This window comes from Gossypium arboreum, chromosome 1 (assembly GCF_025698485.1).
Source record: "Gossypium arboreum isolate Shixiya-1 chromosome 1, ASM2569848v2, whole genome shotgun sequence".
NCBI classification, from domain to species: domain Eukaryota; kingdom Viridiplantae; phylum Streptophyta; class Magnoliopsida; order Malvales; family Malvaceae; genus Gossypium; species Gossypium arboreum.
In genome coordinates this window covers 119,302,063-119,326,588 of record NC_069070.1, presented here as the reverse complement: position 1 = coordinate 119,326,588, position 24,526 = coordinate 119,302,063, and the positions used below count along the sequence as shown (strand labels likewise).

The window sequence follows — 24,526 nt, the reverse complement described above, 5'->3', positions numbered from 1 at the left end:
CCTCTATTTATAGTTGAACCTCTTCAAATCCGACGGTACAGATCAATTACATCAATGGTTAAGATTAAAAGGTATCTACAAATTAAATCTCTAAGATTACAAAATCATATCTTCTAAGATTGCATATCATATCTAAGATTGCAATCATATCTAAGATTGTATCATATCTAAGATTGTATCATATCTAAGATTGTATATCATTGAAGATCATATTTATATATGAGTCAAGCTTGTAGATGGACCTTAAATCTTTTCAAGTAATGGGCCATTCCAATCGGGCCAAATTATATTTGTAATTCTGGACTGAACTTGGACTTCATTTTTTTTGGGGTTTATTATTTTTGTTTTTGGACTTATTTCTGGGCCCGGGCAAAATTGAGTGTCTACATATGGATTCCCTTATTAGATTTGACTCTAACCCGACAGATTTATGTCGTCTTATCTTTAGGATTGCATGCAACTCCGCTTAATTATGGAAGATCTACTCTTGAACAGAGACTTTTGCTCTACTGAATAAGCACATCAAAAACCTGAATTAATATAATGGAATATTAAATCAAGGATTAAAACTCACAATTAAGAATAAGAACAAGTATTTATCATATAATTCAAATAGTAATAAGATTCGTCTTAAGCTTCATCTCCTTTAGGTATTTAGGGAGTTTAGTTCATAATAATGGAAAACATCTCAAAATTGGGAAAACAATAAGACATAAAGAAACCCAAAAAACTTTTATGGAAATTGAATGGAGATCTTCAGTCTTGAAGTAGATTCTGCTTCCGAGCTGATTCCGATGGCTGTCCTTGAGTATTTTCTACCTTTTACTCTGCGTGTCCCCTTTAATCCTCTTCTAGAGTGTTTATATAGACTTTAGAATGCTTCAAAACCCTTAAAAATAGTCTTTTTCGAGTAGAATTAGACTTGGGCTCGACAGGGACATGGCCGTGTGGCACGACCGCATGATGGTGCTTAGGCCGTGTGTAATTCTGAGTTGGTTTTTAGTCGACACGGCCATGACACACGGGCATGTGGCCTGCCCGTATGTCTCACACGGGCGTGTGGTTTACCCATGTGAAAGTGCCTAGGCCGTGTGAAATACTGAGATAAGCCCATTTTGTCTATTTTTGGCCCGTCTCTTGCTTTTTTCGCCTTCCTCTGCTTACCTAAGTATAAAACATGAATTTAAAAGATTAGGAGCATTGAATTCAATGAAACCAAGGAAAAATCATCTATAAATATGCTAAGCATGGGGTAAAAATATGAATATATTATGGTTTATCACCCGGTTCTAACCTAGTCATAAGGAAAACAAATGAAAATTAAAAATAAATAATTCCAATCCCCGACAACGGCGCTAAAATTTGATAACGTCGAAACCACCAAATAAATTAATTCCTACAGTAAAATAACTCTAACCAATAGTAAACAATAGTAGGGTCGATTCCATAGGAATTGGTGATTATGATCAACTTTTGTATTTTTCTCGTGAGCAGAATTTTTGTCGTGCCAATAATCGTGGAAATAGACATGCCCACGACTCCAAATGACCTGCTGAAAAATAAATAAAATAAATTAGGAGAGTTTCGAAATGTTTAGAAATTAAATAATTAAGATAGAAAAAAATAAACAACTAAATAATTGGGAATAAAATTAAATTAGAAATTAAATTCGAATTTTGTAAACAGAAATAATAAGCCTTAGCCTTAGACTCAGTGAATTTCGATTTCTGAGCTGATCCTCAAAAATTAGCTTTCTCCTCCAAACAACAATCTGGTTATAGCGGCTAAAAATGTCTTAACCGCCAATTCTACTTATCGTAGTTGATTCCAGTACTACCTGCAAACCAACCCTTACCGATTATCTAACCACAATACACGCATTCACGATTCATGATTTCAGTAGCATTTCGTTCTGAAGAACCCAACTCGGATTAACAACCTCAACCACGTAGGACATTTAAATCCGATCACTATCTCTCTTGATTTGTTCGCGAAAACCTGAATACAACACAGCCTACTCGTCTCTCCAACTGTCCGCCAAAATGACTCCAACCCAACACGCTTTTTGAATTGAAATCAAGTTAACTTTAAGGGATGAATTTGTTATTCCTGATATTTTAGAGAGATGGAGAATACCGATTTGAAAGATTTTTAGTGCGGATACATTTTCCACAATTCCTGATTGGAAAGAATACCAGCCTAAAGCTAATTTGAATTTAGTGAAGCTTGAAATTATTAATGCTTTGCTTGGTTGTGGAAGTAGATTTGAATGGAAATGGTGATAGGTGAAAGGGGAAGGGCTTGGGGAAGAATTAAGCCAAAATATTAAAATAGAAACAAAAGTTGGCATAATGCCTGCACTCTTTCATGCAAAATAAAAAAAAAAATTGATTTTTTTTCTATTCAATTGTCAGGAAAACCAAAGTGTATTTTTTCATGTCCACCATGCCACCTATTTATACATAAACCATATGCTAAAATTAGGCTAGTCCCACCTACCCATTAATTACATGAAATAAATATCAGATTTCTTTTCTAATTTTAGCTTTTACAAAGTCAAAAATTTGATCGTCCCCTAAATGTCTCCAAATTTTTGATTCGACCTCTCTTCAATTGCTCATCCTTCGATTTAATTATTTTTTGCTTGTTTTCGAATAAAAACATCCGAATTTCGTTCCTGACAAGATTTAAACATAAAATTTGTCAATCGCGAAATAAATTCAAGAACAAATTGATTTGAGTACGTAAAATATACAAAATAAATATGCTATTATTATAATAATTTTATATTCAAATGGCTTAATCTAACTAATTATTTTGAATTTCATTGTCATGACTTATGGGTGATAAAATATACAATTTATTATGATTAATTTTAAAATTATTATTTGGTACATTGTGGAAACAAAAAGTTTCTTAAGATGATTGCATGTATGTGTCCATTTATTTATTTATTTATATATGTTTAAATATAATTTAAAACCACTTGTTATTATTTAACTTTTGCTTGTGGAACTTTTTCTTTCTATTAAATAATAATCCTTAAAATCATTATCTAAAAAGGAAAAAATATTAATATTGTTGTAAGTTATTAAATACTTTTGGACCATAGTAGATAAACCTGTATCACCTTAACCAATTCCAACTACAATTGGGACAAACAAATCAACGAAAGCCATTTCTTTCTTTTTTGAATATAAGTCAATGCAAGTATTTAGTCTTCTTTGAAACACAAAAAACATTTAAGTCGCTAAGAGCGACAACAACCTTTAATTAAATAAATCTAACGATAAGAATATATATAATATACTATTTGTCTCGTTTCCTTTTGGACGTATAATACTTGTCTACTTAATTTACTTATTTGATTATTTTATTTATAAATTAATAAAAATGTTAATATTTTATTTCAACTGAAACATTATAATGTCAAAATATTTTATAAAAATACTTTTTATTGTTGTGTCCTATCATACCCGTATTCTTATTTTTTAAAATTATCATATCACTGTGTTCATATCATGTCGTACCCGTATTACATATCTGTGCCCGTATTACGTATAAGGCAAAATAATATAAAGCTAAAATGAAGTGAAATATTTTTAACCTCATACAATATTTTAGCTTGTTATAGTAACAATATCCAATGATTTACTTGACTCATGATTAGTGTTCTCACAACTATGAACCTCCATTGATGTTTCAAGAGGAAGTTGATGGAATGGCTTAGGAGGCATCTTAATGAGTTCAACATCAAATTCAAGCATCTTCAAGACTTTATTCATTGAAGGACGATCAAAAGGCAATAATTGCATACACCAAAAGGCTATTATTACCATTTTCTTTACCATTGCTTTTTCATCGTCAGAAACATCTCCCAACTTCAAGTCCTCTCCTTGATCTAGTCGGTCATAAATTTAAGATGGAAAATATATTTGACTAGTGTGGTCTGCAAATGCATTCACATTCTTTCTCCTTCCAACCATTTCCATTAGTAACATTCCAAAACTATAAACATCGGCTTTGTATGAGATGCCTCCAAGATTTTTGTAAACCAATTCAGGAGCAATATATCCTATCGTTCCTCGTGTAGCAGTGAGAGAGACAATGCTATCATCTACTGAATACAATTTAGCAAGACCAAAATCGGAAACTTTTGAATTAAAATTCTCATTGTTAGAATTAAGTGACCCAAATTCTTATTTAAATAAAATACGATGGAAAATAAAATAAAAGTAAAATCCATATAGAACTAGACTTCTTTTATTTTATTTTAGAATAAGGTTTTAAACCTTATTAAACTCCATCTATTTTATATTGATTAGGATAAGGTGTTTCAATCCTACTAGAATATGGCTTTGCAAGCCTATAAATAGACATAGTCTATTCCTCTTGTATTTGAGTAAAAATTTTTCGACATAGTGAATTTTCTTCTCCTCTGCCGTGGTTTTTTTCCGAAAGGGTTTCACGTAAAATTTATGTGTTCTTTATTTTATTTATTTTATTCTATTTTATTTTTCACAAATTGGTATCGAGCTTCGGGTTATTCATCTCGATCACGGTAATGACGTCTTTGAAGTATGAAATTCATTTGTTGGATCGCAACACCGATTTGCGTTGTGGCAAATTAAGATGCAAGCGGTTCTTGCAGATGGATCTAGAGGATGCCCTGCTAGGATAGATAAGATGCCTTCGACATTAACAGATGAAGAGAAGAAGCGTAAGGATCGAAGGCATTAACACAATTACATCTGCATTTGTCCAACGAAATTTTGCGAGGATGTGATGAAAGAAAGCGCCACGTGCATTATGGAAGAGGCTAGAACAAATATGTATGTCGAAAACTCTAACAAGCAAGTTGCATATGAAGCGGCGTCTTTATGCTCATCGTTTGGAGGAAGGTGCGTCGTACACGAACACTTAATGGTGTTTAAAGAAATTCTCTCAAACTTGGAGGCCATGGAGGTTCAAGATGATAAGGAAGATCTAGGGTTGATTCTACTTTGTTCGTTGCCCCGTCTTATTCAACCTTTAGAGACACGATTTTATATAGCCGCGAGTCTCTCACGGTTGATGAGGTTTATGATTCTTTAACCTCGTATGATAAGATGAAGCATCTTGTGGTTAAACCCAACTCTCGGGAGAGGGTCTCATTGTTCGTGGGAGACAAGACCGGAATGTTGATGATGATCGTGGTAGAACACAGAACGGAATCCTCGTGGTAAATCTAAGGGTAGATCGAAATCTTCAAGCAGAGGTAAAACTTGCAACTTCGCAAGAAGAAAGGGCACATTAAATCTGAGTGCTATAAGCTACAAAATAAGATTAAAAGGGAGGTGCGAATCAAAAGGAAAACAATGAAAATTCGGTGAAGGCGATGTTGTAGAAGACTACGGCGATGGTGAACTTCTAGTTGCTTCATCAATGATTCTAAAGTAAGCGAGAGTGGATACTTGATTCAGTGCACCTTCCACATGAGTCCCAATCGGGATTGGTTTACAACTTATGAAATAGTATCTGAAGGTGTTGTTTTGATGGGAAATAATGCTTCTTGTAAAATCGCGGTGTTGGAACAATTAAAGTTAAGATGTTTGATGGAGTTGTCGAACACTTAGTGACGTGCGGCATGTTCCGAATTGAAAAGAAATTTAATTTCGTTGAGTACTCTTGATTCAAAAGGGTGCAGATACACGGTGAAAGTGGGGTTTTAAAGATTTCAAAGGGTCCCTTGTTGTGATGAAAGGGCAAAGAAAGATTGCCAAGTTATATGTTTTGAGGGGTTCTATTATTCTTGGTGATGCATTGTCGCTTCCTCTTCCTTGTCGATGATGATATTACTAAACTTTGGCATATGCGCCTAGGGCATATGAGTGAGAATGGCATGGCGAATTAAGCAAAGAGGACTTCTTAATGGGCAAGGAATTTGCAAACCGAATTTCGTGAGCCTTGTGTTTTGGGAAGCAAAGAGAGTTCGATTCACTAGAGGAATCCATAACACGAAGGAAGCGTTGGAGTATATCCATTCGATCGTGGGGGTCGTCGAGTGCCTTCGAGAGGTGGAGCTAATTATATGCTAACCTTTATTGATGATTTTTCCGAGAAAAGTTTGGGCGTTCTTCACGAAGCGAAAAGCGATGTGTTTTCCACATTTAAGTCTTGGAAAATTATGATTGAAAAAGCAGACGGAAAAGCAGATAAAATACCTCCGCATGCACAATGGCTTAGAGTTACATTCGATGAGTTTAATAGATTGTGCAAGTCGGAAGGGATCATGAGACACTTGACGATTCGTCATACTCCACTGACAAAAGCGGCGTTGCGAGCGAATGAACGAAGCGATCATGGAGAAGGTTCGATGTATGTTGTCAAATGCCAACTTACAAGTCATTTTGGGCGAGCGACCTCTCGCATGTTTTTGATCAACCGATCTCCATCCGTTGCCATTGAGAAAAAGACTCCACAAGAGGTATGGTGCGGTAATCCCGCTAATTATTACGATTTAAAGATTTTTGGGTGTCTGCGTATGCTCATGTTGATAATGGAAAATTGGAACCGAGATCCATTAAATGCGTTTTCTTGGTTATAAAGTGGTGTAAAAGGCTATAAGTTATGGTGTCCGAAAATAGAAAAGTTGTGATTAGCAGAGATGTTGTTTTTGATGAAAGCGCTATGCTACCTAACTTATCTCTTAAAGACTCTTCCAATAAAGAAAACCAAAAGCGGTGGAGCATCGAGTTAATACGAATCAACTCCTCAAGCCGATACAAAATTGAGAATAGAGTTGCTTCTTCACCGCAATACTCTATCGCCAAAAACAGGACAAGAAGAGAAATTAAACCTCCAAAGAAGTATGCCGAGGTTGATCTAGTTGCTTATGCTTTAAATGTGGCTGAAGATATAGATGCGAATCAAGAGCCATTTAATTATTTCGAGGCGATTAGTGTGAAGACTCGAAAAGTGGATGTTTGCTATGCAAGAGGAGATGGAATCACTCCACAAAAAGCAGAACATGGGATCTTGTAAAACTTCCTAAAGGTAAAAAGGCATTCGTTGTAAATGGGTGTTTAAAAAGAAAGAAGGGACTCGGGAGTTGAAGAACCCGGATATAAAGCAAGGCTTGTTGCAAAGGGTTACTGATCAAATTCCGAGTGGACTTCACAGATGTGTTCTCTCCGGTTGTTAAGCATAGTTCGATTCGAGCTTTGCTTGGTATTGTGGCCATGCATGATTTGGAGCTTGAGCGAGTTAGATGTAAAAACTACATTTTGCATGGAGAACTTGAGGAAGATATTTACATGCAACAACCAGAGGGTTTTATAGTCTCGAAAAAGAGGACTATGTTTGCTTCTTTGAAAAAGTCCCTTTACGGTTTGAAACAGATCACCAAGACAAGTGGTACAAGAGGTTTGATTCCTTTATGACTTCTCATGATTTCAAAAGAAGTAGTTTTGACGGTTGTGTCTACTTTAAGAAAAATGATGATGGTTCTTTTGTGTATCTACTTCTTTATGTTGATGACATGTTGATAGCGACAAAAGATAAAGAGAGATAAGAAAGGTTAAAGCCCAACTAAGTGAAGAATTTGAGATGAAAGATTTAGGACCAGCAAAGAAGATACTTGGTATGGAGATTCTCGGAGATAGAAAAGCAAGTAAATTGTACCTAAGTCGGAAGGGTACATTGAGAAAGCTCTTTGCGAGTTCAATATGCAGAGTGCTAAGCTTGTTAGTACTCCTTTAGCGACCCATTTCAAACTTTCATCGGCCTTATCTCCTCAATCGATAATGAGATTGAGTACATGTCACATGTTCCATACTCTAGTGCAAGAGGATCTTTCATGTATGCTATGGTTTGTTCACGCCCGGATTTATCATATGCGGTCGGTGCGGTTAGCGAGATACATGGCGAATCTCGGTAAAGAACACCGGAAAGCGATTCGATGGATTTTAAGATACTTACGAGGCACTACTAATGTTTGCTTACAGTTTGGAAGAACTAAAGATGGAGTTATAGGGTATGTTGATGCTGATTTTGCTGGAGACCTTGATAGAAGAAGATCTCTCACGAGTTACGTCTTTACAATCGGAGGTTGTGCAATTAGTTGGAAAGCCACTTTGCAAACTACGATCGCTTTCTCTACCTCAAGTGAGTACATGGCGATTCTTGAGGCTTGTAAAGAAGCTATTTGGTTGAAGGGACTATTTAGTGAACTCAATGAAGACCTTCAAATCAGACGAGATTTTGTGACGATCAGAGTGCCATCTTTCTTACAAAAGATCAAATGTTTCATGAGAGAACAAAACACATTGATATTCGGTATCATTTTGTTCGTGATATTATTGCTCGTGGTGATATTGTTGTGAGCAAAATTAGCACTCATGAAAATCCTGCATATATGATGACTAAGTCACTTCCTATAACCAAGTTTGAGCATTGCTTAGACTTGGTTGGTGTTCATTGTTGAAGTTAAACCCTTAAGGGGTTTTTGGAAGAGGTGAAGAACTTGTTTATTGAAAGTTCGCGATGAAGAACTTGTTCATTGAGAATTTGTGTCAAGGTGGAGATTGTTAGAATTAAGTGACCCAAATTCTTATTTAAATAAAATACGATGGAAAATAAAATAAAAGTAAAATCCATATAGAACTAGACTTCTTTTATTTTATTTTAGAATAAGGTTTTAAACCTTATTAAACTCCATCTATTTTATATTGATTAGGATAAGGTGTTTCAATCCTACTAGAATATGGCTTTGCAAGCCTATAAATAGACATAGTCTATTCCTCTTGTATTTGAGTAAAAATTTTTCGACATAGTGAATTTTCTTCTCCTCTCGTGGTTTTTTTCCGAAAGGGTTTCCACGTAAAATTTATGTGTTCTTTATTTTTATTTATTTTATTCTATTTTATTTTTCACACTCATCAAGAAGAATATTGTGTGGCTTGATATCAAAATGTAGAATTTGCATGTCACATCCTTGATGCAAGTAGTGAATTCCTTGAGCCACCCCAAGCACAATATCGAACATTTTTTTCCAGCCCAAAGTATTCTTATTTTCTTCTGTAAATATGATTTTATCTAAAGATCCATTAGACATGAAGTCATAGACCAGAGCTTGCTTTGATCTCTCCACACAAAATCCAATAAGTTTTACCACATTAGCATGATGAATTCTCCCAATAGAAGCAACTTCATTTATGAAATCTTGGCCATTACCTTTTGACTTGCCCAACAATTTTATTGCCACATGATGCCCGCTACGAAGCTTCCCTTTAAACACTGAGCCATAACCCCCTTCACTTAATTTATTTTTAAAATTTTTGGACATTTTTTTAATTTCTTTAAAAGAATACCTTATTGGCACCAGATTATTTTGGCTTTGAAGGAACTCTTCGATCGTATCATCCATAGATAAATGTCTTCTTGTCCATTTGTACGTGATAAGAGCAAACAAACTAATTATCCCAAGAAACCACCTGAAAAAGATAACTCCACCTTTAAAGAAATACAATGTAACACGTTGAAATTAATCAAATAATATATAACTTACATTCTGAGAAAAAAGTATATAGTGTGATAGTTTTATGTTAACTAGTATTTGAGAGAGTGGCATATTTCACTAGTCTATGGACTTAATCGAGAGTAGTCTGAATTATATGTTATGTTTTCGTCATTAGTAGGTATATCTTAACAAATTAAAATTCAGAATTTCAAACACAAAGGAGTAAATCATGCAAAGTGGATACCAATTATTCTAACCTCACACATTCCAATAGATTTGACAGGGTCATGACATTCACCCAAATTAACACATTCATAACCCCATCCAATTAGCAAATTCTAAAGAAAGAACATGATTCTTAGCCATGAAGGATACTCAACTGTTGGTCCTATTCATGCCAAATAAACTTGAAGAAGGACAAATTAAAAATATAATAACGTTCAAATTTCATAAATGAAACAAAATCTAGAACCACCAAAAGATGCAAGAGAACCCCCCAAAAAAAAGATTTGATAAATTCAAGAGCTAACTTTGTTGAATGTTATAGCAATATGAATATCCACCAAACTTATAACCTATAATTAAAAGTTCTAAACAATACCATTATGAAAACAAACTTAAGTAAAACTCTAACATCTTTCTTAACTTGACAAAAAATTTCTTTCATATAGAAGAAGATTGAATTCTGAATTCAAACTCCTTAAAGAGTGCCAGAGGTTTCTTAGTTTTGCAGTGAAATAAAATATAAACTTGCATAATATGATAGGCTCCTTATTCTTTTTTTTCCCCGAATATAGCCAATATTTTTCTCAACTAGTGCTACAATTTGTATCGTGCAAATGCAAATGTGCAAATCTAAAATTAAATATACATTATTGCCAAGCAGAGAATATAAGTTCACGTAAAAAACCACAAATAAAAGCGAAATATAATTATTTCAAGAGAGCAACGAAATAGCAAAATCAAAGCACTTCTAATAAATTTTGGGATGCATACTTCTTGGTTGATACACTGAATCGTAGCCATGGAAAGGGAACCGTACAAAGCTGTCCATATAGTTTCGAAGGCATATTTCAAGTCGACAATCAATTATATATTCAACAAATCAAAGTAAAATTAATAAAGGAAAATAGGTGTACAAAATCAATTGAATTTGAAGGTAATCTAAAACAACGTATTTTGTTTTGTGGTATATCTTATTCTAAATATTCCTTTATTTCATCCAATAAATTTTATTAAAACGTCAAGGAAGCCCGACCAAAAGGACATTCATACACCTAAATCACCAATAGCTCGACAACAAGTATGAAAAGTTAGAACTCTCATAAGAAAACAAATGAACAACACAACAAAACCAACCAAATCAAGGAACAAGACATTGAAGAAGAAACAAATCGCATCATCTATTCCATATTTTTAACCAACCGTATTCTAAAAACATTATACCAATTATTTACATAAAAGTATGCAGCATCTTTTACAGTTTAAGAATTTTTACATAACCAAAATTATTTTATATGATGAAAGTTGAGACAAATTTTATTCAAATTAACTAATCCAAAAATATATATTATAGCATTAAAGGATGTAATAGTGAATCATATTCATACATAATATTATGTTTTTTTTATAATCATGCTGTTGTTTATATTAAGCACTTTTAAAACATTTATTTTATTTTATTTATCCATTATTTATTTTGAAAAGAAAGTTAAATTTAAGAATTATTTTAATTATCATTAATATAATTAAAATTGCAATCAACCCATGAGACATTAGAAACTAAAAAGAAAAATGTTAGATTAATGATATTTACCTTTTCCACTGTCTTTTTTTATAATTATTTTTAATGAAAAGTACTCATCTAAGCAATAAAATTGGAGGAAAACTCTTACATGGATTGAAAAAGTTTCTTCTTGCGGCATAATTCTAAATCAAGGCCGTTCAATTCTATATCAAAGCCGAGTAATAGCATCTCGTAGATGTCCGAAGTAGACATGCCGCTGATATTGTCAACCATAATCGGAACCAGGGCATCGATTGTGCAAGATTCGCTGAAATTTCCAACCGGGGTTTGGCTATCTAAAAAATAAAAGTAGGAAGATATAGTGGGACAACGGGAGGCATTAATATACGAAGAAGAGTTCATCGGTTCCGAGCAGTTCACAAGAAACATGACGCTAGAACCCAAAATATAGGGTACTGTACAGAAGTCATCAACGCGAAAGGAATTGCGAGGAAGGGAGCAATTATCATCCTTGCTGAGATTTGCATCCATAGCTTGCATCGTTTCACATGAGATATTTTGGGATTTGAGATTTGGACTGAATTCGACCTTGCAAATATCATAAGAGATGTTTTGGACATAGAATCTCCCATACTTCATGACTAAATTGGTGTGGTTGTTATTGTCACACTCCAGTTCCAACCTATGGCCACCACAGTTGGAAGGTTGGGTTGTTAATCGAAAAGGGTAGCTGATGTTAACGTTTCCACACATTGTAGAGCCGCAATCCTTGTTTGTGTTCCTACCTATGCAAGCTTCTGGTAGTAGAAATAAAGCGATGACGGCCATAAGGCCAAACAATGGCAGTTGGGGTTTTTGGTTTTGGCATGCTGTAATTTGGAAAAAGATTAAGAATGAACGAAGGCTAAAACATTAGCTTTGGGGGGGGCAATAAATTAAAGCAAGTCCACATATTTGAAAACCCATATTTTTTTTATTTTTTTTAAAGACATTTATATTACATTTAATTTAATATTTAATAATTTATTAATTTTTGGCTTTTATAAAGTCAAAAATCTGATCAGCCTCTAAATGTCTCTAAATTTATGATTCGACCCCTCTTCAATTGCTCATCCTTCAATTTAATCATTTCCTGCTTGTTTTCAAATTATAGCATTTGAATTTTGTGCTTGACAAAATTTAAACACAAAATTACCGATTAGCGAAACTAATTCAAGAAAAAGTTGATTTGAGTATATAAAATATGCAAAATAAATATACTATCATTATAATAATTTTATATTCAAATGGTTTAATCGACAAATTATTTTGAATTTCATTGTCAAGACTTATAGGTGATAAAATACACAATTTATTATGATTAATTTTAAAATTATTATTGGGTACATTGTTAGTAAGATTAAGAGATGATCACATGTGTCCATTTATTTATTTATAGATTTTTAAATATAATTTAAAGGCCACTTGTTATTATTTAACTTTTGCTTGTTGAATTTTTCTTTCTATCAAATAATAATCCTTAAAATCATTATCTAAAAGGAAAAAAAATTAATATTAAAAAGGAACAAATCAATGAAACTCTTTTTTTTTGAATAAAAGTAAATGCAAGTATTAAGTCTTCTTTGAAACACAAAAAGACATTTAAGTCTGGTAAGAGCGACAACAACCTTTAATTAAACAAATATAATGATAAAATATATATATAATATCCTATTTATCTACTTTTCTTTTGTACGTATAATACTTGTCTACTTAATTTACTTATTTGATTATTTATTTATGAATTAATAAATTTGTTAATAATTTTATTTCAAACGAAAATTATAATGTCAAAATATTTTATAAAAATATTTTTTATTGTTGTATCTGTCATACCCACATCTTTATTTTTAAAAATTATCATATCACTGTGTTCATATCATGTCGTACCTATATTACATGTTTGTGTTCGTACTTAGTAAATAGTTTTAAATATTATCTTAGAATAATTATATATGTCTTCATTTATTTTGCATGAGTTTAAAATAATAAAATTTAAATACAGGATATAAATTCTAATTAATTTGTATAAAAATTATTTAACTAAATTTAGATTCAAATCTAAAATCTAAATTAAAATTTTAATTATCACAACAATCAACTTAAATTAATTCAAAATCTTAAATTTATTTCATTTTAAATGAAGTCTGGCTTAGCACAGTTGAATATCAAAGTACTGTAAAAGTTGAATCATTATATGTGTGCTTCTGGTAATTACTTATTTCGCCTGAATTGAAGCCCTTTTTTTTTTAGGAATTTCGGGTCTCTTTAGTTACTTTTTGAATCATTAGATATTGCAATAATTTAAATTTATTTTTTATCAAAAAAAAATTTAGAATAAAACTTCTTAAATAAAAAAAGATCATGAGAGAAGAGGGAGAGAGTACCTAAATCACAATGCATCAGGCTTACTCAAATAAACCCAATCCTAGTTCTTAGTTATGTCTTTGAAATATTTTCATAAAAGCATGTGCTAAAACTTTTAGATTCTAAACAAATTCGATTCTCTCTATTTTCTTCATTTAAAATCAAAACTACATTTGTTTTAAACAACATCTAACAATGTATTTGCTTCATCTAACAATTTATTTTTAAACAATATTTATTTAAAAATAATAAAATAAAAATCACTAAACAACTTTATAAATCCAACAACACATCCAATATTTAAAGCACAAAGAAACTAGATATGTCAACAACAAAATAATATTGTCAACATTCTCAAATACGACAACAAAATTATTCTAAAAACAAAAGATAAAGCATCGCACCTAGAGTGTAGAAATACTTGGATTCAATTATTATAACATCAATAGATTCTCTGGTGACTTGCCGACAACCTCTCTAATGCAATAACACAAAAAGAGGTTATTGTGATAGCAACTCTTATAAATATTTAAAAATTAACTTTTAAAAGCAATTTTTCTTAACCTAAGGCAAAGGGTTTATCCAAACATAAAAAATCTAACCAACTCAATTCAATTCAACTCAACCTCAATCTATCCATGTAGTTTACTTTTAATTTATATATAATTTCAATTATGGTTTAAATTTAATTTTTTAAAAAAATTTGAATAGAACAAATAGCTAAGTTAATGAAAATTTGTAATTATGAACAATAACTTAACACATAGGTAAAAAAATTTACAAAATAAAAAAATTAAATTAAATTATAAGTAAAGCGAAATTTAAAATCTAAAACATATTAAATTAAGAATACTAAATAAATAAAATTGTTTATTATTGTTTTACCATCAATCTTAAGTTGGTGTGGGCTTAATTTATGACTTTGCATCAATATTATTAATACTAGAAATCTTATTACTAGTATTTAGAACAAAGTATTTAAAATAATATATAAAAATGATGAAAAGTATGATTTAAAATTATTAATAATAATATATCAAATATTTACCATATTAAAATAAAAATATTAGAATTTTAATATACAAAATTTATATAGAAATATTTATTAAAGTTTTACATCAAGTTAAAAATTGAAATTGGTAAACGTCCACATTTCAAAAATCATTTTGATTTTATCATTGTTAATAACTTTCTATCGATTACAAAAATAATAATGAAAATACAGACAATATATCACAAAAATATTTTGTATTAAAATAAAGATTTAATTATTGTTTTCGAATCGTATCGGGTTAATTTATTCATAAACCTATTAAGATATCGGTTCAAAGAGAGGTAAAAATTTAATTGATCTGTGAGTTGGTGTAATTTTTAAAATCAATTTAAAAATCAATTGAATTGATGATTGAATCAGTCAACTATATTTTATAATTTTAGTATTTTTTAATATCACAAATTTTTAATAAATTATTTAATTTGAAATTAACGAATCAAAAACAAATAGTTTGACTAGTTTAGCCAAAGTTGTTCTAATGAAACTAAATCGATTACTCATATCAATTAGATCAAAGACCTATAAGGGTGTTAATTTAAAAAATAAAATATTAAACCAGTTAATTCGAAAATTGATACAAATCGGTTGAACCAAATAAAAAAAATAAATTAAACTGAATTTTAGTATTTTTATTTTAATAATTTATTTAATAATAATATTAATTACAACAATGAAACAATGATTTAAATTTCATCATAATCTAATTCTAAAAATTGTGGATTTGAGCGCTCCCAATTTTTCCTTCGCTTTCTCTCTCTCTCTCTCTGTTCTTCAACATCGTGTTTAGATCCGTCCCTCCCATCCTTGAAGGATGCCGTCTTTGACCCTTCTTCGTTGCATCTATCAAACAAATTAGGGTTCCGATCTGTTACCTGTTGTGTCCGTTTAAAAAAAAAAATTTCTTTGCCTCAAAATTTCATCTTCAAAAAAAGAGAGAGAGAGAGAGTTTTCGATTTTCCTTGATTTTGCTTGAGATTTATGTTCTAATCTGAAATTCATTACCTTAAAGATTTGCTATATCGGTTCGATTTCCATTACGATTGCTTGATTTTGTATCGGATTTGGGGTTAAACCCAAGCTTGCGTGTTTTTACATTAAATCAGTAACCGTCGGCTCAAACTCTACCCCTCTTTCTATCTGGAAAATTTTTACATTAAAACAAACGGAGCTCGAAAGTTAAAAATTGACATTCCATTGAGTTTAAATTTGAAAGTTTGGCTCAACTCACCGATTACACCCGCTTAAATGAAGTAGAGGCCCTTATTACATCAATACATCTGTGTGTGTTTTTTCCGCTTCCTCCTTTCTTTTGGCCCTTTATTTTTTATTTTTCTCTAAAAGCCTCACCTACAGCTTACTCCGTTCCCTGACATTTTCACTTAAAATTACACTGAAAAAGCTCACATGTTCCCCAAACTTCATCTATTACTCAGGTTTCGATTCCTTGTCTCCGCATCGAACCGCCACTTTACACGGTCAAACTCTGTTTTTCGAATTACCGCCACCTATTCGACGATATGCCCAAACCAAGTTGAAAGCCCGAATGAAGAAGCTATAGAGCATCCGAGAGACTCCATCAAGATTTTCAAGCAATGGGGTTGCTGTGAAAACGATTTGTTGAAGATCTTTTCACGCCAACCTTCTTTGCGCAACGCTCAAGCTACTCCCCTTTTATCCAAACTCAACTTGCTGAGTAGCTTGGGACTCACCGGTTCCGACATTGTCAAGATGGTCAATTGTCGCCCTCGTTTCTTTTGTTCTCGTATCAATAATTGCTTCGACGAGCGGATTGAGCTCCTCGTTAACCTGTTTGGATCGCGAGAAATGCTTCGTAAAGCACTTGTTAGGAACCCTTCACTCTTGACCTATGATTTTCACAATACCATGAAACCAGTCATTGCATTGTACGAAGAGATTGGCATTAGTGGAAATGATTTGATTGCTATGCTCATCTCACGTCCCACATTGATCCCAAGGACTTCTTTCAATGAGGAGAAGATGGAATACACAAAGAAAACAGGGGTTTCAAAAGGTTCCAAAATGTACAAGTACGTAGTTTCACTCATCGGAATATCGCGGATCGAGACTATACGTGAAAAGGTGACTAACTTGGAGAAATTCGGGTGTTCAGAGGAAGAGATTTGGAGTTTGTTGGGACGTTCTCCTCTTATTTTGACACTCTCGGTTGATAAGGTTCAAAGGAACATGACATTTGTTTTGGGAACCATGAAGCTGTCTCCAAGAGTGGTGCTTGAGCATCCGTTTTTGTTGTTCAGCAACCTCGAAGCCGTATTGAAACCGCGGATATCGTGGGCTCGGAAACTAAAGGAAATGGAGATTGATCCGCAGATTAAAGGATCCATCATGTTGACGGCATTGAGGATGACGGAAAATCGATTCTTGAATGTGTTTATTAAATGCCATCCAGAAGATGTTGCAAATGAACTGTTGGAGTTCTATAAACATGCCAAAGGTCTCAAGCCATTGGCCGAATCATCGAAAAAAATACTGCGTAAAGGATTTCCATTTTGAACATTTTCGTTTGTTTGTTTGGTGCTGTCTTCGTTTTCTTTTTGTTCATTCATGTCAAGGGATATTTCGATTAAAATTTCAGATTTATAACTTTTATTCTCAAAGGGATAGTGTGAGACTCAAAATTTTGGGATATAAAAAGGGATGCCTCTTCGTGTTTCATTGTTCTCTCCCTGCCTATATCCCTTGTACTCCCCGTGATGAAGAGTTGAATTTTTTTCTATGTATGATGGCTGGAGGGAATATAGATTATGAAACTCTACCATTATTAACTTTGTAGGCTAAATTGGCACCATTGTTGTGGTACAACTAGAAAGATATGGGTTAAAGCATGTTTAAAGGCGTATTTTCTTTTTATTTAAGGGTTTAAAGGAGATTATGATTTGTGAACAATAATTTTTTAAGGTAAATCTAATTTTGTATATTTCGACCCATGAATATTTTTATCCTTGAGATAAATTTGTGTTAATTTTGATTTGGATGATGTTCATTATTTTTATTAATTACTTTCAACACGGATAAAATCTTGCACCGATTAAAATTCATATATTATTATTAACAAAAGATAAATAAACAAATTAAATCTTTTTAAATGTCTTTTATAAATTAGTTTCTTATTTATATTTCAGGTTTATTAAATAGTATTATTTTATTTTATATAATTAATGTAAAGTAATATATAAGGCAAAATAATATAAATCTAAAATGAAGTGAAATGTTTCTAACCTCATACAATATTTCAACTTGTTATGGTACCAGTATCCAATGATATATTTGACTCATCATTAGAGTTCTCACAACTATGAACCTCCATTGATGTTTCAAGAGGAAGTTGATGGAATGGCTTAAGAGGCATCTTAAGGAGTTCAACATCAGATTCAAGCATCTTCAAGACCTTCTCACAGCTATGAACCTCCATTGATGTTTCTAGAGGAAGTTGATGGAATGGTTTAGGAGGCATCTCAAGGAGTTTAACATCGATTCAAGCATCTTCAAGACCTTACTCATTGAAGGACGATCAAAGGAAGTAATTGTATACACCAAAAGGTCATTATTATCATTTTCTTTACCATTGCTTTTTCATCTTCAGAAACATCTCCCAACTCCAAGTCCTCTCCTTGATCCAATCGGTCATAAATCCAAGATGGAAAATATATTTGACTAGTGTGGTCAGCAAATGCATTCACATTCTTTCTCCTTCCAACCATTTCCATCAATAACATTCCAAAACTATAAACATCGGCTTTGTATGAGATGCCTCCAAGATTTTTGTAAACCAATTCAGGAGCAATATATCCTATCGTTCCTCTTGCCGCAGTGAGAGAGACAATACTATCATCTACTGAATACAATTTAGCAAGACCAAAATCAGAAACTTTTGGATTAAAATTCTCATCAAGAAGAATATTGTGTGGCTTGATATCAAAATGTAAAATTTGCATGTCACATCCTTGATGCAAGTAGTGAATTCCTTGAGCCACCCCAAGCACAATATCAAACATCTTTTTCCAGCCCAAAGTGTTCTTATTTTCTTCTGTAAATATGATTTTATCTAAAGATCCATTAGACATGAAGTCATATACCAGAGCTTGCTTTGATCCCTCCACACAAAATCCAATAAGTTTTGCCACATTAGCATGATGAATTCTCCCAATAGAAGCAACTTCATTTATGAAATCTTGGCCATTACCTTTTGACTTACCCAACAATTTTATTGCCACATGATGCCCGCTACGAAGCTTTCCTTTAAACACTGACCCATAACCCCCTTCACCTAATTTATCTTTAAAATTTTTAGTCATTTTTTTTTATTTCATTAAAGGAATACCTTATTGGCACAGATTATTTTGGCTTTGAAGGAACTCTTGATCGTATCATCTATGGATAAATGTCTTCTTCTCCATTTATGCGTAACAAGAGCAAACAAACAAATTATCCCGAGAAATGACCTCAAAAGATAATTCCACCTTTAAAGAAATACAATGTAATACATCAAGTACTTGTGAAATTAATCAAATAATATATAACTTACATTCTCGAAATAGTATATAATGTGATAGTTTTATCTTTGTTTTATAATTAACTACTACTTAAAAGAGGGCATATTAATTTCACTTCTTTATGGAATTAATTTAGAAATAACATGATGCCTTGTGTTTACCCTTCTATACCAAATGAAAAACTTTGAAAGGTCATTGAGAACCGGAAAAATAATTCCGAATTATATGTTATGTTTTATATTCTAGCAGGTGCACCTCAACAAATTCAAACTTAGAACTGCACACACAAAGGAGTAAATCATTCAAATTGGATACCAATTATTCTAACCTCACCATGGTCTATGAAGGATACTCAACTTTTATATTCATGTCAAATATACTTGAAGAAGGACAAAGTACAAATATAATAACCTTGAATCTTTTTAAATGAAACGAAGTCTATAATCACCAAAAAATGCAAAACAACCACACAAAAAAATGGATCGATTGAAGAGCTAACTTTGTTGAATGTTTTAGCAATATGAATATTCACCAAACTTACAACTGTGGAAATTCTAAACAAGACCATTATGAACACAAACTTAACCAAAACTCCAACATCATTATTTACTTGACAAAAAAATATTCTTTCAGTATATGAGAAGAAAATTGTTTTCAGCATTCAAACTCCTTAAAGAATCTGTAGATTTCTTAGTTTTGCAGTGAAATTAAATATGAACTTGTATAGTATGATAGGCTCCTTATTCTTTTTCCCCCAAGAATATTGCTAATATCCTTTCTTAACTAGCGCTAGAATTTGTATCGAAAAAATGCAAATCTGCAAATCCAAAATTAACAATACATTATTGCCAAGCAGAGAATATAAGTTCTGTAAAAAATCACGAATAAAAGCGAAATATCATTATTTCAAGAGAGCAGCGAAATATTAAAATCAAAGCACTTCTAAATTCTAATGAATTTTGGGAAGCATACTTCTTGGTATAGAATCATTGATATCGTAGTAGACATGGGGCCATGGAAAGGAAATGTACAAAGCTGTCCATATAGTTTCTGAAGGCAAATTTCAACCTTGACAATCTGAATTATATATTTAACAAATCAAAGTAAAATTAATAAAGGGGTGTAAAGGAAAATTCCAAATTTGTGTAAAAAAAATCAATGGAAGGTAATTTAAAACATTATATTATGTTTTGTGGTACATACTCAAAATAAAATTTACAACAATTCTTTACATATATTTGCTTGTAAAAAGTATGCAACATGTATTACAGTATATATAAGAGTATTTAGGTAACTAAAATTATTTAATATAATGAAAGATGAGACAAAATTTATTTAAATTAATTAATCCAAAATATACATTATAGCATTAAAAGACTGCGAAAAAAATAAACTCATCCACAACGGTGCAATATTTACGTACTACCAACTAAGTTGCGAAAAAAGTAACGTAAAATAAAAGAAAAAAATAAAGGTAGGTCATACAAAAGCAAAGGCAGATGTTGTAACTAAAATTTCCAATATGATGCACACTCTAAATGCAAATTGAAATTATTGAACAAACTTACACTTCTTTTAACACATCTGGTTTATAACAGCTCTGGTACTGGCATCTACTCCATTCAACCCAAAAACCTTCTAATAGTTTCTTGTAGATATCCGGCGTAGACATGCCTGTTATATTCTCAACCATAATTGGCGCCTCCGCTTCAATAGTGCAAGCTTGATTGAAATCAGATGGACGAGTTTTTGCATCTAAAAAATAGAAATGGGAAGTTGGAAGGGAAGAAGAGGTATTGGATTTGGTGGTACAACGAGAAGCCTCAATATAAAGTGATGAATTTATAGGTTCCGTACAATTCACAACATACATATAATAGTTATAATAGAGAGAACTAAGAGGAAGGGAGTTGCAATCATCCGTGTCCAAGCTTGTATCGACCATTTGTATTGTATAATTTTCATAAAAGATTTGTTGGACAAAGAATTTCCCTTCTCTTGCAACAACAGTGGTGCGATTGTTGTTCTCACACTCAAGTTCAAAGTCATAGAGACCACACTGGGGAGGTTGGTTTTTTAATCGGAATGGAAAACTGATATTCAAATTCCCACAGAAAGTAGAGCCGCAATCTTGGTTAATAAGTTGCCTAGCAAGACAAACACCAGGGAATAGAATTACAAATAAAGCAAAATCGGGCATTAGGTGACCCAACAATGGCAGTTTTGCTTTTAATTTGGGCATGCTAAAATTTTGGGTAGGGAAGGAGAACAACAATGAGGGTTAACGATTAAGTTTCTAACTAAACCAGGGAAATATATAAGAAAGCTTCAATGGGGACAGAAGATTTTGACTAGTCGTCAGCTTTAATTGGGATGAATATTTTATTTTCAATAAATTGTTATCACCTTTTATTCTTTTATCTTTTTTCTGGAAACACCTCAATCAAAGCACATCTAATTCCAAGGACAGAGCCATGGTTATCTCAAGCAAAAGAAAAAGAAGATTTTAATATTATTCAAAATTTTTAAATAAATTTGGACCATATACTTGTAGATCAACCTTTATCACCTTAAAAAATTTCAATTACAATGAGGAGGACCAAGACAATGCAAGTCTTAAGTCTTCTTTGAAACACAAAAACATTTAAGTGGCTGAGAGCAACAACTGTTATCGCTTTGGTCCTTTTGTGTTATGTTAGACAACTATTTGTTGGATATTTCTAAAAAGTAAGTTAATAGTTAGAACTGTCAAGCAAGGCCACTCAATGCCCAATTGTATAGATTTTTTTTATTTTATTCCACGAATACTTAACTACTTTTCAAATAGTTTTTTAATATAATTACATGAATTTAAAATAAAACAAATTAAATATAAGATATAAATTCTATTTATTTAAGTTTAAATTCAAAACTAAATTCTAATTCGAATTTTAATTATCCAAAACAGTTGACTTAAATTAGAAATACATAAAGAGACTTGAATTCCATTTCATTTTAATGAAATCGGTTTAGTATAAAGGTATCTATGAGTCAAGTCAAGTCGGATCAAGATTCGGTTTCAAAAATTTCCAAGTCTGGTCTCTTTTGATCCAACTCTCTCAAAAGCTCACTTTTTATTGAAAATATTAAAAATATTTTTAATTGATATTTTATATATTTTTATAATTAAATTTAAATTTTAAAATATTTTATTATTTAAATTGAAATACAAAAAATATTTATCCAAATCGACCCAAATTGAATTGGTAGGGTGGGGTATCCGGTCATGACAGGAAAGGAAAAAGGAAAGACAAAGCCTAAGCAGACATTCTTGACTTTGAAGAAACTCTTGATCGCATCAACCATAGATAAATGTCTTCTTCTCCATTTATGCGTAATAAGAGCAAGCAAACAAATTGTTAGAATTAAGTGACCCGAATCCTTATTTAAATAAAATACAGTGGTAAAATAAAATAAAAGAAGAATCCATATAGAATTACACTTCTTTTATTTTATTTTAGAATAAGGTTTTTTAAACCTTATTAAATTCCATCTATTTGATATTGATTAGAATAAGGTGTTTTAGTCTTACTAGAATATGGCTTTTCAAGCCTATAAATAGACATAGTCTATTCCTCTTGTAATTATTCAAATTCGACATAGTGAATTTTCTTTTCTTCTGCCCGTGGTTTTTTCCCGAAAGGGTTTCCACGTAAAAATTTGTGTGTTCTTTATTTTATTTTTATTTTTTTCACAAATTGGTATCAGAGCTTCCGGGTTATTCATCTCGATCACGGTAATGGCGTTTTTAAAGTATGAAATTTTGCTATTGGATCGTAACACCATATTTGCATTGTGGCAAATTAAAATGCAAGCAGTTATTGCGCAGATGGATCTAGAGGATGCCCTGCTAGGGATAGATAAGATACCTTCGACATTAACAGATAAAGAGAAGAAGCGTAAGAATCGAAAGGCGTTAACACAATTATATCTGCATTTGTCTAACGAAATTTTACAGGATATGATGAAAGAGAAGACCGCCGGTGCATTATGGAAGAGGCTAGAACAAATATGTATGTCGAAAACTCTAACAAGCAAGTTGCATATGAAGCAGCATTTTTATGCTCATCGTTTGGAGAAAGGTGCGTCTGTACACGAACACTTAACAGTTTTTAAAGAAATTCTCTCAAACTTGGAGGCCATGGAGGTTCAGTATGATAAGGAAGATCTAGGGTTGATTCTACTTTGTTCGTTGCCCCCGTCTTATTCAACTTTAGAGACACGATTTTATATAGCCGCGAGTCTCTCACAATTGATGAGGTTTATGATTCTTTGACCTCGTATGATAAGATGAAGCATCTTGTGGTTAAACTCGACTCTTAGGGAGAGGGTCTCATTGTTCGTGAGAGACAAGATTAGAATGCTGATGATGATCGTGGAAGGAAACGGGAACGGAATCCTCGTGGTAAATCTAAGGGTAGATCAAAGTCTTCAAACAGAGGTAAAACTTGCAACTTCTGCAAGAAGAAAGGGCACATTAAATATGAGTGTTATAAGCTACAAAATAAGATTAAAAGGAGGTTGCAAATTAAAAGGAAAACAACCAAAAATTCGGTGAAGCTAATGTTGTAGAAGACTACGGCGATGGTGAACTTCTAGTCGCTTCTATTAATGATTCTAAAGTGGCGAGTGGATACTTGATTCAGTTGCACCTTCCACATGAGTCCCAATCGGGATTGGTTTACAACTTACTGAAACAGTGTCTAAAGGTGTTGTTTTGGTGGGAAATAATGCTTCGTGCAAAATCGCATGTATGCAGGCCCGTTTGGCCCCTAGCCCAAAACCAACTAAACCCACTAAGCCTAAAACCCAACAAAGCCTACCCACATAGCCCAATACCTAACATTAGCCCGAAATCAAAACAAAAATTAAAAAAAAACCTAGCCTAATCGATTTTTTTGCCTTGTCCCATCCACCATCGATGCTGTGACACCGCCTTTGTGCCACCGCCCCAAGTTGCACTGCAAGCATTAATAAAGAAGGACGAGAAAGTAGAAAAGGGAGGCATGTAACGGCTATTTAAAGCCGAATCCAAAACCATTTGTACATTCGGCATTTTGGTGAAATAATAAACAATATTAGATTTTAAAAAAACACAAGCAAGAACAAGAGACTTTAGCAATATCAAAAGCAGGGAATAGCCCCATATCGAGTAGGAGAATCAAAAACAAAGAATCTAAGGTTTATTTTCTTTTTTTTTCTTTTTTCGAATTTATTTACATGTATTATCCCTATTTCTATTAAAACAA

The 24,526-nt window shown here is 32.3% G+C and overlaps 4 protein-coding genes and 1 pseudogene across 4 annotated transcripts; 1 reads left to right on the top strand and 4 right to left on the bottom strand.

The window, feature by feature from the left end:
• Positions 1–3,500: 3,500 nt before the first annotated feature.
• LOC128295592 (rust resistance kinase Lr10-like) overlaps positions 3,501–24,526 on the bottom strand; it is a 45,191-nt pseudogene continuing 24,165 nt past the window's right edge.
• Positions 11,290–12,204, bottom strand: LOC128295598 (uncharacterized). The gene has a single exon (XM_053031284.1). The coding sequence runs from the start codon at positions 12,072–12,074 to the stop codon at positions 11,391–11,393; it is 684 nt and encodes a 227-aa protein (XP_052887244.1). The 5' UTR covers positions 12,075–12,204; the 3' UTR covers positions 11,290–11,390.
• LOC108465565 (transcription termination factor MTERF9, chloroplastic-like) lies at positions 15,393–17,697 on the top strand. Its single transcript, XM_017765911.2, has one exon. The coding sequence runs from the start codon at positions 16,111–16,113 to the stop codon at positions 17,236–17,238; it is 1,128 nt and encodes a 375-aa protein (XP_017621400.1). The 5' UTR covers positions 15,393–16,110; the 3' UTR covers positions 17,239–17,697.
• Positions 17,869–19,095, bottom strand: LOC128279347 (rust resistance kinase Lr10-like). Its single transcript, XM_053031279.1, has one exon. The coding sequence runs from the start codon at positions 19,038–19,040 to the stop codon at positions 18,243–18,245; it is 798 nt and encodes a 265-aa protein (XP_052887239.1). The 5' UTR covers positions 19,041–19,095; the 3' UTR covers positions 17,869–18,242.
• LOC108465568 (uncharacterized) lies at positions 20,211–21,717 on the bottom strand. Its single transcript, XM_053031281.1, has 2 exons — positions 20,807–21,717; positions 20,211–20,315 (listed from the first exon to the last, which is right to left on the bottom strand). Exons 1-2 carry the CDS (start codon positions 21,478–21,480, stop codon positions 20,225–20,227), a joined length of 765 nt encoding a protein of 254 aa, XP_052887241.1. The 5' UTR covers positions 21,481–21,717; the 3' UTR covers positions 20,211–20,224.